Source organism: Macaca thibetana, chromosome 15 (assembly GCF_024542745.1).
Source record: "Macaca thibetana thibetana isolate TM-01 chromosome 15, ASM2454274v1, whole genome shotgun sequence".
Classification (NCBI taxonomy): domain Eukaryota; kingdom Metazoa; phylum Chordata; class Mammalia; order Primates; family Cercopithecidae; genus Macaca; species Macaca thibetana.
Genome location: NC_065592.1, coordinates 76,077,734 through 76,089,737, shown reverse-complemented (window position 1 = coordinate 76,089,737; position 12,004 = coordinate 76,077,734). Strand labels below are relative to the sequence as shown.

The 12,004-nt window shown below is 40.6% G+C and overlaps 1 protein-coding gene across 2 annotated transcripts in view; it reads right to left on the bottom strand.

Annotated features, from left to right (window-relative positions):
- Window positions 1–274: 274 nt before the first annotated feature.
- The window catches only part of AK3 (adenylate kinase 3), a 31,807-nt gene continuing 20,077 nt past the window's right edge, over window positions 275–12,004 (bottom strand). For both annotated transcript variants that reach the window (XM_050761110.1, XM_050761111.1), the window contains exons 3-5: window positions 7,896–8,068; window positions 7,177–7,295; window positions 275–2,200 (exon numbers count right to left, since the gene is read on the bottom strand). In XM_050761110.1, the coding sequence (XP_050617067.1) occupies window positions 2,080–2,200; window positions 7,177–7,295; window positions 7,896–8,068 (413 nt within the window). In that variant the 3' untranslated portion in view covers window positions 275–2,079. The remainder of the gene's footprint in view (window positions 2,201–7,176; window positions 7,296–7,895; window positions 8,069–12,004) is intronic.

The window sequence follows — 12,004 nt, the reverse complement described above, 5'->3', positions numbered from 1 at the left end:
CCAGTCTGTGCAATGGAGTGAGGCCCTGTCTAAAAAAAATAAAGAAAAAGTTGTATTACAGTCATATTCATTCCTAAAGTAATGAATGTACGTGCAAACTTTGGGCTGTTTTGGGGGTGGGGAGGGAATGGTCACAGGAAATAGTCTTAATTCTCATAGTCATGTTCTTCCACTCCTCACTTTGATTTCCAGATCCCCTAAGGGTATTATGAAGGCAGGCACGGCTACCATAGCTGGAGATGAAGTATTGCATAAACCGAAACCAGCCTATGGACTGTTTTAAGATCATTTATTAGAACAGTCATTCGGAAGCCATTGAGACATCAGGCAGCAGAAAGGAAGGTGGGATGGAGCAGGCCCTGCGAAGGACCACAACAGCCACAGTTACGACATTTCATTTTATTCTGATAAAGACTGATGTATGCCAATAACCTAGTGATAATCCATAAGTTTGGTATTTCACAACAGTTTTTAGAAAGCACCTAAGATTAACATTCAAATAAGGCATTATAGAAAGTTTTATAAAGAATGAAGTGTTTACTATAATTCTTTTAAAAAACCTTGGTTCATCTGAAAGATTGATGAATTTTTTAAATATCAGAAGAAAAGGGAAATAAAAAATTTCCCCCAAAATACATAAGAACCACTTACTGGCACTTGTATTTTAAGTACCTGGGGAAAAAATGGAACGGATTTTTAAAGGCAGTAACAGCTTGTAAGAGGGCTTGTTTCATTTGACTTGGCATCAAGTAAAGTAAGAGTAAATATGCCATGGAAGATATAATCAAATTTTTCCTCCACCTCTCATATTTCCCCACTTCTACCAGACCACACAGTACATCAGCAACCATCCTTCAGATTCCAATTTTTAAATGGCTGCTCAGATGACGCCAATAGAGTTCTTTCTCCTTAAAATATGGTGGCAGTGAATGCTAACAGGTACAGATTTATTTGATCAGGAACAAAGAACTCCTTCAGGAAACTCACTTACTTTCCTGGTCCTTGTTAACCTATCATGTAAATTCTTTTTATTGGTACACTTGTTTACTAATTATGATTGATTGCTATTTATGCCAAGGGAGCATTTCCCAGGCATGCCTCATCTATTCACTAACGACAAAGTATGCTTACTTTATTTACATAGTGCCACAGGTTTTCTCTTTTTTCTTTTCTTTTTTTTTTTGGCGGGGGAGATGGTACTATAACTTGTTATTTATCAGGGCAGATCATACATTTGGATCAAAAAGAAAAACCAGCAAGTAGATCCTAAAACACATTTCTTAACCTGAGTCACATCTGAAAACATAGACTTGAATTACATTTTGTTGAAAATTCATTCAACTTTGGTGCTTGTAAAAGTACTTATGTCAATTTCTGACATAAATCATAACCCTCAGTACATATGTATTTTCAAAGGAAACAAGTCATCTTAAAGTAATATTTTTCTATATGCTAATTGATACATTTTTATAGCAAATTGAAAATTCTGAGTAAACTAAAAGTATGCTTAACAAAATAAATACAGCATATATGGTTAACATATACATTTCTTAGTGTAAAGGCAGCAGTGAATTTGTGTCTCACAATAAATCTGTAAATCCAGTTGCTTTCTTTCTGAAATTTTATATAGTGTCTCACCATGTTCCACAATGCTAGAAATGTCTTTTTTGGCATCAATCTATGCAAAAATTTCTGACTATATATTTTCTCCAAATGACATGTAACTTTTTTTAAACTTTTCCAGAAAAATATGGAAACTTTATCAACCACTTGTTAACTGAACAAAAAGACTACTACCAAATGCTCTTTCAATTTTGCTCTAACAGATGTTTGAAAAGTTCAGACATAGCTGATGTTTTTGAGGATAACTGCATAAAACACCAGATGACTTCAAAGGATGAATCTTAGTATCCGACTCATTTGGCACATCCTTAGTATCCAGAATAAAATCAATAGAAATAAAAGTAATATAATTTTCAAAGAATTCATACATACTGGAAGTCTTAGGAAAAGCAGCTTCTAAATGGAAGGACTAGGAGGTTTGCCCATCTTACTATTAATAGTTACACACATTTCTCCTCATGGAGTAACTGAAGCTTTCTGGCTTGTTTGTGGAACTTTAGTTTGTAGGAAAGCATACACATAGGGCCAAATCTTATTAGTTTCTGTTCCGGAGAATGTTTCCAACACTCCTTTTTTCCTAAAGATAAAACAAAAAACAAACAAACACAGGTCTGAGTCTTCCTAATAAGCTCTTTCAAAGCTTTTCTGTAAACGATGATAATGTAGATTTAGGAGTCTTGGTAAGTATGGGTTTGTGTAATCAGGAGACAAAGGCACTTGGCCAGGCATTGGAAAATTTAGATTTTAGTTTCAGTTGTGCTCTCTGGCTTACATAAATGGGTGCTTAAAAAAATAACAGCACCTATCATTTATTTTATTTATTGAGCATGCACTGTGTGTCAAAGGCTGTGCTACATGCTTTACATATAATAGTTTGTTTAATCCTTTCCAAAGCTCAAATTTTCTTATTTTACTGTTAAAAACATCTCTTTGTAATGTAACTTAGCCCAAATCACCAAGTTGGTAGTACATTTCCAAACAGAACCTGTTAAGATACCAGAACACCCGTCAGCTTTTTTTTTCTACTTAACTCCTTTGCAAAAGCTACTTTCTAATACTTGAGTATCTTTCCTTTTTGCCTAGGCCAACGTTTATTTTTTCGTCTACTCCACTCTTCTGAATTTTAACAGAAAGGGGAATAAAAGGTGTTGGTTTTACTGGGTTTCCTATTGACTGTCTTCATTTCTCCACAGGCAGATTTGTCTAGCTTGTCACTAGACCAGCAGCCAAAGTCTATTTTATTTACTCCAGTTTCCTGTGGATAATATGGTGAGGAGTGAGAATCAGAATCCTGGGGTTGCTTTTCAAGCCACACAGATTCCCTCCAGAGATTCTGGCATTCCTCTTGCTAACACCCCTCGTCTAGCCCATGTGTACACCTACACATATACACACTGGTTTAAAGGCTGCAAAAGGGCAACCTAAGAACTCTGGCTTATTACTTTATGAAAACAGGATCCCTCATACCTTTGCAGCCCTTCTTACTAGGTTTTCAGGGGTTTCACTAAGGACAAAAGTATTCCTTCTTGATACCTCATAACATTCGCCACAGTTAAATATCACCCACTGTTTTCTTGGTAAGAAACATCTGCTAAGGAGGGAAATTATGCAAATACAGCATTCTTAGGGTATGAGAAACCCCCCTGCTTCTAAATTCACTGGCACCTGGTACAGCTTTCAAGGAAGCAAGCTTCTTAACTGTGGTAAGCCTCTTGAAGAGCCACTTTAAAAATCAAACCAGTGTCACAAGTGGGTTAATTACTGAGGGCACAATTGCAGGCACCTATTTGATCCTAAATCGTGGGTGAACATTTGTCATTTTAATTTCTGTGTAATAAAATGGAACCAGCTTCAACAACTGGTCCTCCAAAGAGTAAGGGCATCGTGTTGTTTGTAAACATAGACCAATTACAATGTCCCACAGCTAAGAGTTTTTTCTAAAACAACCAACAATACAACCATCAGCATTTTTAAATAACAATGCTATTACTAACATTCTTGCAAATAAACTTTCAGTTTTTAGTTAAGTCTCGCCCTAGTTCTATGTGTGGGAGCTGAGAATGAAAAGCTTGAATTAGGCCAGGTGTGGTGGCTCACATCTGTAATCCCAGCACTTTGGAAGGCCAAGGAGGGTGGATCACTTGAGGTCAGGAGTTCAAGACCAGCCTGGCCAACATGGCAAAACCCCGTCTCTACTAAAAATACAAAAATTAGCTGCGCATGGTGGCACGCGCCTGTAGTCCTAGCTACTGGGGAGGCTGAGGCATGAGAATCTCTTGAACCTGGGATGCAGAGGCTGCAGTGAACTGAGAGGGCACCACTGCACTCTAGCCTGACAGAGTGAGACTCTGTCTCAAAAAAGAAAGAGAGAGAGAGAGAGAGAGAGAGAAAGCAAAAGCAAAAGCTTGAATTAACAGCAAGAGGCAGCAAAAGCCAGAAGCAGCCTAGAAAGACTTCTCAGATATCTCCTAAGATAAGGACCCGCATCATTCACTTCATCTTCGCAGCCTTCCTCGACTGCCCTTCCTACCTTTTTTTTTTTTTGAGACAGGGTCTCACTCTGACACCTGCACTCTGGACTGCAGTGGTGCAATCAGAGATCACTGCAGTCTCGACCTGCTGGGTCCAAGCAATCCTCTTACCTCAGACTCCCCAGTAGCTGGGACTATAGGCGTGTGCCACCATGCCTGGCTAATTTTTGTTTTTTTATGTTTTGTAGAGACAGAGTTTCACCACGTTGCCCAGGTTGATCTTGAATTCCCGCCTCTTCGATCCTCTTGCCTTAGCCTCCCAAAGTGCTGGGATTATAGGCATGAGCCACCGTCCCAGGCCCCTTCCCATATTTTGATATTTTGACAGAACAAATCCCAACAACCCCTGGTACTTCACTGCATTGGGGGATTCTCTATTCATAGCCTTGCAGTGGTAGTGCTATCTGCCCAGCAACAATGCATTCTCCCTTCCTCTGGTTACTTTTGGGAAACAACCTCTCCATCAAACTCAGTTGACGAGGTTCAGGAGAGACTGTCGCCACTCCACATCTTCAAGGATGGACATGATCAGAGCTAATCGATGCCAACCCCAAGACTTTTGCTGGCAAAAGAAGCTCTTTGCTGCTGGGGTTTCTGACTAGTAGGAGGTAAACTGGAAAGCTGAGGGGCTGCTACACAGGGACGGCACACCTGGGACTGAAGCCAACACAGAACAATGGAGCTGAGTGACTGAGGCCTGATGATAGGTGTTTTTGAACACCTGGACCCATCCATCTATCTGTGACTTTTTAGTTATATTACCAATAAATTCCCCTTTTGCTTAAGCTGGTGTGAATTAGGTTCTTAGTTAATATAAGCACATATCACATTGTACGATAAATACTGTTTACCCAGCTCCCCACCTCACCCACATACATAGTTTCTTGGAGCCTGACAGGGACTGGATCTAATTGTCCATGTGGACCAAGGGCCTACCACAGTGTCAAGAGAGTAAACAATAATTGCTGACAATGAATGATTTAATAGACACCAGGGCTGTTGTAGGACTTCCCAGGATCTCTCACTTAATTCCTTTAACAACCCTGTAAAGCAGATGCTATTTAATATTGCCTGACTTTACAAATAAGGGATTTGCAGCATGGAGGTTAAATAGCTTGCCTAGGGCAAAAGAGATGGTAATTTTCAGAACCAGTCTCATTAAACAAATGACAAAATTATAGTAACAGTTACTATAAAAAGTGGTTTGCCAACGTAATTTTATGCTCCAGAAACAATTAAGATGGTTTGAAAGGTCAGGCATGGTGGCTTATACCTGTAATCCCAATGCTTTGGGAGGCCGAGGCACGAGGGTTGCTTGAAGCCAGGAGTTTGAGACTAGCCCGTGCAACATGGCAAGAGGCCCATCTCTAAAAAAAAATTTTTTTAATTGGCCAGGTGTGGTGGCACGGGCCTGTAGTCCTGGCTACTTGGGAGGCTGAGACAGGAGAATTGCTGGAGCCCAGGAGTTCAAGGCTGCAGTGAACTATGATAGAACCACTGCACTCCAGCCTGGGTGACAGAGTGAGACTCTGTCTCTAAAATAAATAAATAAATAAATAAATAAATAAATAAATAAATAAATGTTTGGAAATGGTTGCTTCAGATTTTTACTGCATACGTGCCCTATTACAACAACAATAATAATAGCTAACATTTCTATAGTGCTTTCTATGTGTCACAGAAAGTTACCCTTATTAATCTTTTAACCCTTTATTCTCTTCCCCAATTTATAGAGGAAAAAACAGGCAGAGGTTAAGCAGAAGGTGAAGGTGAAGATGGTGAGCTGGGACTTGAACTTAGGTATTCTGGCTTCAGAGTCTGTGTTCTGCCCATGATACTGTTCTGCCCTGATCAGGATCAGTATTCAGTAAGTACACAAATGAAAGGGGAGGCAGTAAATCCTCTGTAAGAAGTGGGAAGGCTCAGTAAGAAAACTGGACTATTTCTTAGCCTAAGTCAAATACTCATTCAGTACAGTTCCTGTATGTGTTGCAGACAAAACAATGTTAAAATGTAAGCTTTTAAAGACTGCTAGCCAATTACAGAGTCAGAGGGATTAGCCGCCATCTGACATTCTTCCACACCATAGCATCCTGTATTGGCAAATGTGGTGGGCAATATTAGGTTTGCCTTCCCAGCATTCATTCCAGCCCTCCCTCTGCTACCGACGATCCCCAGCTTACAATGATTCAATGCAGGGTTTTTCAGTTTTATGATGGTGCGAAAGCAACATGCATTCAGTAGAAATTGTACCTCGAGCACCTGTACGATCATTCTGCTTTTCAATTTCAGTACAATATTCAGCAAATTATGTGAGATATTCAACACTTTATTACAAAACAGGCTTTGTGTTAGATGATTTCGCCCAACTGTAGGCTAATCTAAGTGTTCTGAGCACGTTTAAGGCAGGCTAAGTTATGGTGCTTGGTATTTTCAAATTACAATGGATTTATCAGGACGTAATTTCATTGTAAATTGCGGAACATCTACACATAGCAGAGTTTGGGTGAGACTGTCGCACTACCAACTCTAGATGTGGACTGGTCAGTGTAATTAGTGTAATCATTCCCACCCCAATGACTGGTTCTGCAGTGGGCAGTAACCCAAGCCTGTAACAGTAAGTGCCAGGCATTCCCTGACTGCAGTTCAAGTTGGCTCCATCTGAGTGGTGCTCTGGGCTTCTATTCACTGGAGGAAAGGTTACCCCTCAGCCCTTCATAGAAAAGGAAGCCCTGGCTGTTCCTGCAAATGTCTGCTACCATGCAGGAAGCCTAAGGACAAAGCCAATACACACAGGAAGGCAAAACCAAGAGAATGGCTACACTGATCAAACCCAGGTGTGACTGAAGCCCAACTTACCTTCTGGACTTCTGTTACACAAGTTAATGTATTTCCTTTATTACTTAAGCCCATGTGAACTGGGCCTTTTGGCATTTTAGCATTTCAGCTGTAGAGGAAGGAAAATCAAAACTAGACTTAGTGCATCACTATGCAAGAGAAGTTCTGAAAAGCAAAAACTCACTGGTAATATTCCAGGACTGGCTTTGTTTGGTCTTCATAAGCCTTTAGTCTCTTGATAACCGTCTCTGGTTTATCATCCTCACGCTGAATGAGAGGCTCCCCAGTCAGGTCATCAATGCCCTAAACAGGATTAGAAGAGACTAGTATCAGATATCATATTTCTGAAGGATATTTTCATAAGCAGTTCAATTATTTTTAAACAAGCATCTCTGTGCAAGTACCAAGCACAAAAATGTGCTAACTTTTAAGTAAATGGCATTCAACCTCAAGAGAGATCATCGCAACAGAAACAGGGGACGCCAGTTTCATATCCACAGTTATCAGTCACTTTAGCCTTAGAGTAAAAGGTTTTCTAAGCAGCCTCTAAGTAAGTTCATATATATACAAAAAGATTCAGCTATAAACTGGGAATTTTAACTGCAAGTCCTAAATAAACCAAGGTGTTATGAATCTCTATCAGCCCAACTCCTAACACACTCCTTGGCAGAGTAGGAAATCAACAAATGTTTTTGAATGAGTAACAAACCCCTGTTGCTCCTGGGGCACCTTTAGCACCAAGCTCAGTGGACTATATCAGTCAACGATACCAAGTAACCTGAGAATATACCCTCGGGAGTTTTGGTCTGGCAGAAGATTTCCAAGTTCACTAAACTTATGTCTGTTAGGGCAAGAGGACTCAGGGACAGTATGCTATATGACAGTGCCACAACAACTACTCACCACAGTTTTGGGAGGGTTGAATTCAATGTTGTAGACTCGGCCACTGGCGGGATGAATCCAGCGAGCAGTAAGGCGTTGTTTAATGACCTCAAAGGGCACATTCAGGTTAATCACTGTGTCGATTTGATAAGCTCTGTCTAGGGCTTCTGCCTGTGCAAGGGTCCTTGGAAAACCTTTATAAAGTAAAAAAGAAAAAGAAAAAAGAAAGGAAGTATAGGTGGAGGGGGAGGTGGAGACAGAAGAAAGAAAAAGCATTAATGTTGGACAATCTGAACAAAAGGAATGAGGCTCACCAGGCAGGCTGATCACAGCTGCAGTGCAACTGTGATGGTGACCTGTCAACTTGACGAGGGCATGAGTGCCCAGATATTTGGCAAATATTATTCTGGGTATATCTGTCAGGCTGCTCTTACTATGAAATTATCATGTAAATAGGCAGACTGATAAAGTATATTGCCCTTCCTAATATGGGTGGGCCTTATCTAATCAATTTTAAGGCCTGAATAGAACAAAAGGCTGACCCTCACCCAAATAACAAAGAATTCCTCCTGCCTGCTACCTCTAACTGGGACACAGGACTTTTCCTGCCTTTAAACTCAAACTGAACTCATGATCTTCACTCAAATTCCAGAGGCTGGCCAGGTGCAGTGGCTCACACCTGTAATCCCAGTATTTTGGGAGGCCGAGGAGGGCGGATCACCTGAGGTCAGGAGTTCAAGACCAGCCTAGCCAACATGGTGAAATCCCATCTCTAAAAAAATACAAAAATTAGCCGTGCATGATGGCAGGTGCCTGTAATCCCAACTAGTTGGGAGGCTGAGGTGGGAGAATCGCTTGAACCCGGGAGGGGAGGTTGCAGTGAACCAAGATCGCACCATTGCACTCTGCCTGGGTGACAGAGCGAGACTCCTTCTCAAAAACAAACAAACACTCCAGAGGCTATTTCTGAAATACGACAAAATGAAACTAAAGTCCAGCTAAAGAAACACTATTAATGCAAAAGGTCAAAACCCTAACAGATAAGCAGATGTGTTACATAGCTAAACAATGTAGTTCAAAAATAGACAGGCAAATGTACCTGATGAGTGAATTCAGAAATACACCCAAACATATTAGGGAATTTAAAATAATACTTTGATCACAAACTTTTGACTTTGCAATGTTGTTACTAAGGACATTTTGTCCAGAATACCAGAAAAAAAATTAAAATTAGTAGAAATAATATATTTTCTTTTTTTTTGAGACAGAGTCTTGCTCTGTCGCCCAGGCTGGAGTGCAGTGGCCGGATCTCAGCTCACTGCAAGCTCCGCCTCCCAGGTTTATGCCATTCTCCTGCCTCAGCCTCCCACGTAGCTGGGACTACAGGCGCCCGCCACCTCGCCCAGCTAGTTTTTTTGTATTTTTTAGTAGAGACGGGGTTTCACCATGTTAGCCAGGATGGTCTCGATCTCCTGACCTCGTGAACCACCCGTCTCGGCCTCCCAAAGTGCTGGGATTACAGGCTTGAGCCACCGCGCCCAGTCAAAATAATATATTTTCAAAAATGACAAAAGTTAGGCCAGGCATGGTGGCTCACACCTGTAATACCAGCACTTTGAGAGGCTAAGGCAGGAGGATTCCTTGAGCCCAGGAGTTTGAGACCAGCCTGGGCAACATAGCAAGACCCCTTCTCTATAAATAAAAACATCAACAAAATTAGCAGGGCATAGTGGCACATGCCTGTGGTCCCAGCTACTCAGAAGGCTGAGGCAGGAGGATCGCCTGAGCTCAGGAGATCAAGGCTGCAATAAGCCATGATGACACTGCTGTACTCCAGCCTGGTGACAGAGCAAAACACTGTCTCCATTTAAAAAAAAAAAAGTTAAAACTGCACATGCATAATTTGTTAGAGCAAAAATAATGTCTGAAAAATTACATTTTCTTATTAACAATGAAATGTGGAAAAACAGACCTTATAATGTGCTAAAATGACAGTGATAATGACTAAAACTATACCCAGGAAACCTGGATTTGGGAGAAATAATAGCCCCCAAAGAAAGCTTATAATGGCAAAATCTCAATCTATATAATTTTATAAAATAAAAATATTATAAAATTTACACTGAAGTAAGTCATCCTGGTGAAAACAATTTTAGTACATTTAATAATAATAAATGGAGTTTAACAGCTAAATCTTGAGCACTTTCTAGATGCAAAGTACTGTATGTGAAATGTTTTACAAGGATCATTTCTTTTAACATCATAACAACCCTAAGAGACATACTTTATTATTCCCACTTTATGAATGAGGAAACTGAGGTACAGTGAGGCTAGGTAACTTACTTTAGCTCACAAAGCTCACAAAGTGATGGAAGTGGAATTTGAACACAAGCTGTCTTACCCAAATGTTCCTCAGTAGATTAGTCAAATTATGATACAGACACAAAATGCAAGCCCATGCATCTTTTATTTCATGAGGCAAATCTACGTGTTAAATATAGATTTATTCAATGAAAAAGCAAAATGCAAAACATGGTATGTGTATGTGTGTATGTATTATACAAAAATATATATAACAATATTAGATACTACTTGTGGGGAGGGGAGCTAGAAACTTAACTCACATCTTATACCAAATATAGTAGCATCTGTGGGTTCCACATCTGGGCATTCAACCAACTTCAGATCAAAAGTATTCAGAAAAAAAAAATGGATAGTTGCACCTGTACTGAACATGTAGACTTATTTTTCTTGTCACTATTCCCTAAATAATACATTATAACAACTCTTCACATAGCAATTACATTGTATTAGATATTACAAGAAATCTGGAGATGATTTAAAGTACACCGGAGGCTAAGCAGATGTTACATACAAACACTACACCATTTTATTTTATTTTATTTATTTATTTATTTATTTATTTATTTTTTTTTGAGACGGAGTCTCGCTTTGTCGCCCAGGCTGGAGTGCAGTGGCCGGATCTCAGCTCACTGCAAGCTCCGCCTCCCGGGTTCACGCCATTCTCCTGCCTCAGCCTCCCGAGTAGCTGGGACTATAGGCGCCCGCCACCTCGCCCGGCTAGTTTTTTGTATTTTTAGTAGAGACGGGGTTTCACCATGTTAGCCAGGATGGTCTCGATCTCCTGACCTCGTGATCCCCCGTCTCGGCCTCCCAAAGTGCTGGGATTACAGGCTTGAGCCACCGCGCCCGGCCTACACCATTTTATATAAGGAACTTGAGCATGCATGGATTTGGTATCCACAGGAGGTGGATGGAATCGATACCCCTGAGGCTACTGAGGGACAACTGTACATTTCTGAATGTGTATGTATATGTTTTTAAATCACTAATTATGCAAAAAATCCTGATGAATTACATACCAAGAAATTAAAAGTAATTGTTACTAAAGGATGCGATCATTAAGGATTTTGAGCCTCTCTGTGAAACATTTACAACTTTCTTAATTTTTTAAAAGGAAAAGGTATTTTTGCAATAGAACAATGACAAAATCACAAACATTAGTGCTTCACATTCCCGGCCTGTCCCATCTGGCTCAGTCTTTGGCTTTCCCCCGAGACTCTTACTGCTTACTGTGGGTTGGTGTCATGCATGACTTGACACTTTCCTGGGGCAGCATCACCAACCTACCTTAGTTTACCTTCTTCCTGCTGCCAAAGATGACCTGTCTCTCCACCCATGTAATCCTACTCATTCCTCAAGACCTCCCACAAACGGGAATGTTTTTCAGGCCCTTCCATCTCATAAAGAAGCAAGATTTTTCATTAAACTTTTTAAAACAAAATTTTTAATTCTGAACCATACAACATATTTTGTTTTAAAAAGGGGAAGAGGCCAGGTGTGATGGCTCATACTTGTAATCCCAGCACTTTTGGAGGGCAGATTACTTGAGGCCAGGAGTTTGAGACCAGTCTGGCTGACATAGTGAAACCCTATCGCTACTAAAAATACAAAAATTAGCCACATGTGGCGGTGGGCACCTGTAATCCCAGCTACTCAGGAGGCTGAGGCAGGAGAATCACTTGAACTGGGGAGGAGGAGGTTGCAGTGAGAGATCACGCCATTGCACTCCAGCCTGGGCAACAGAGCCAGGCACTGTCTCAACTGAA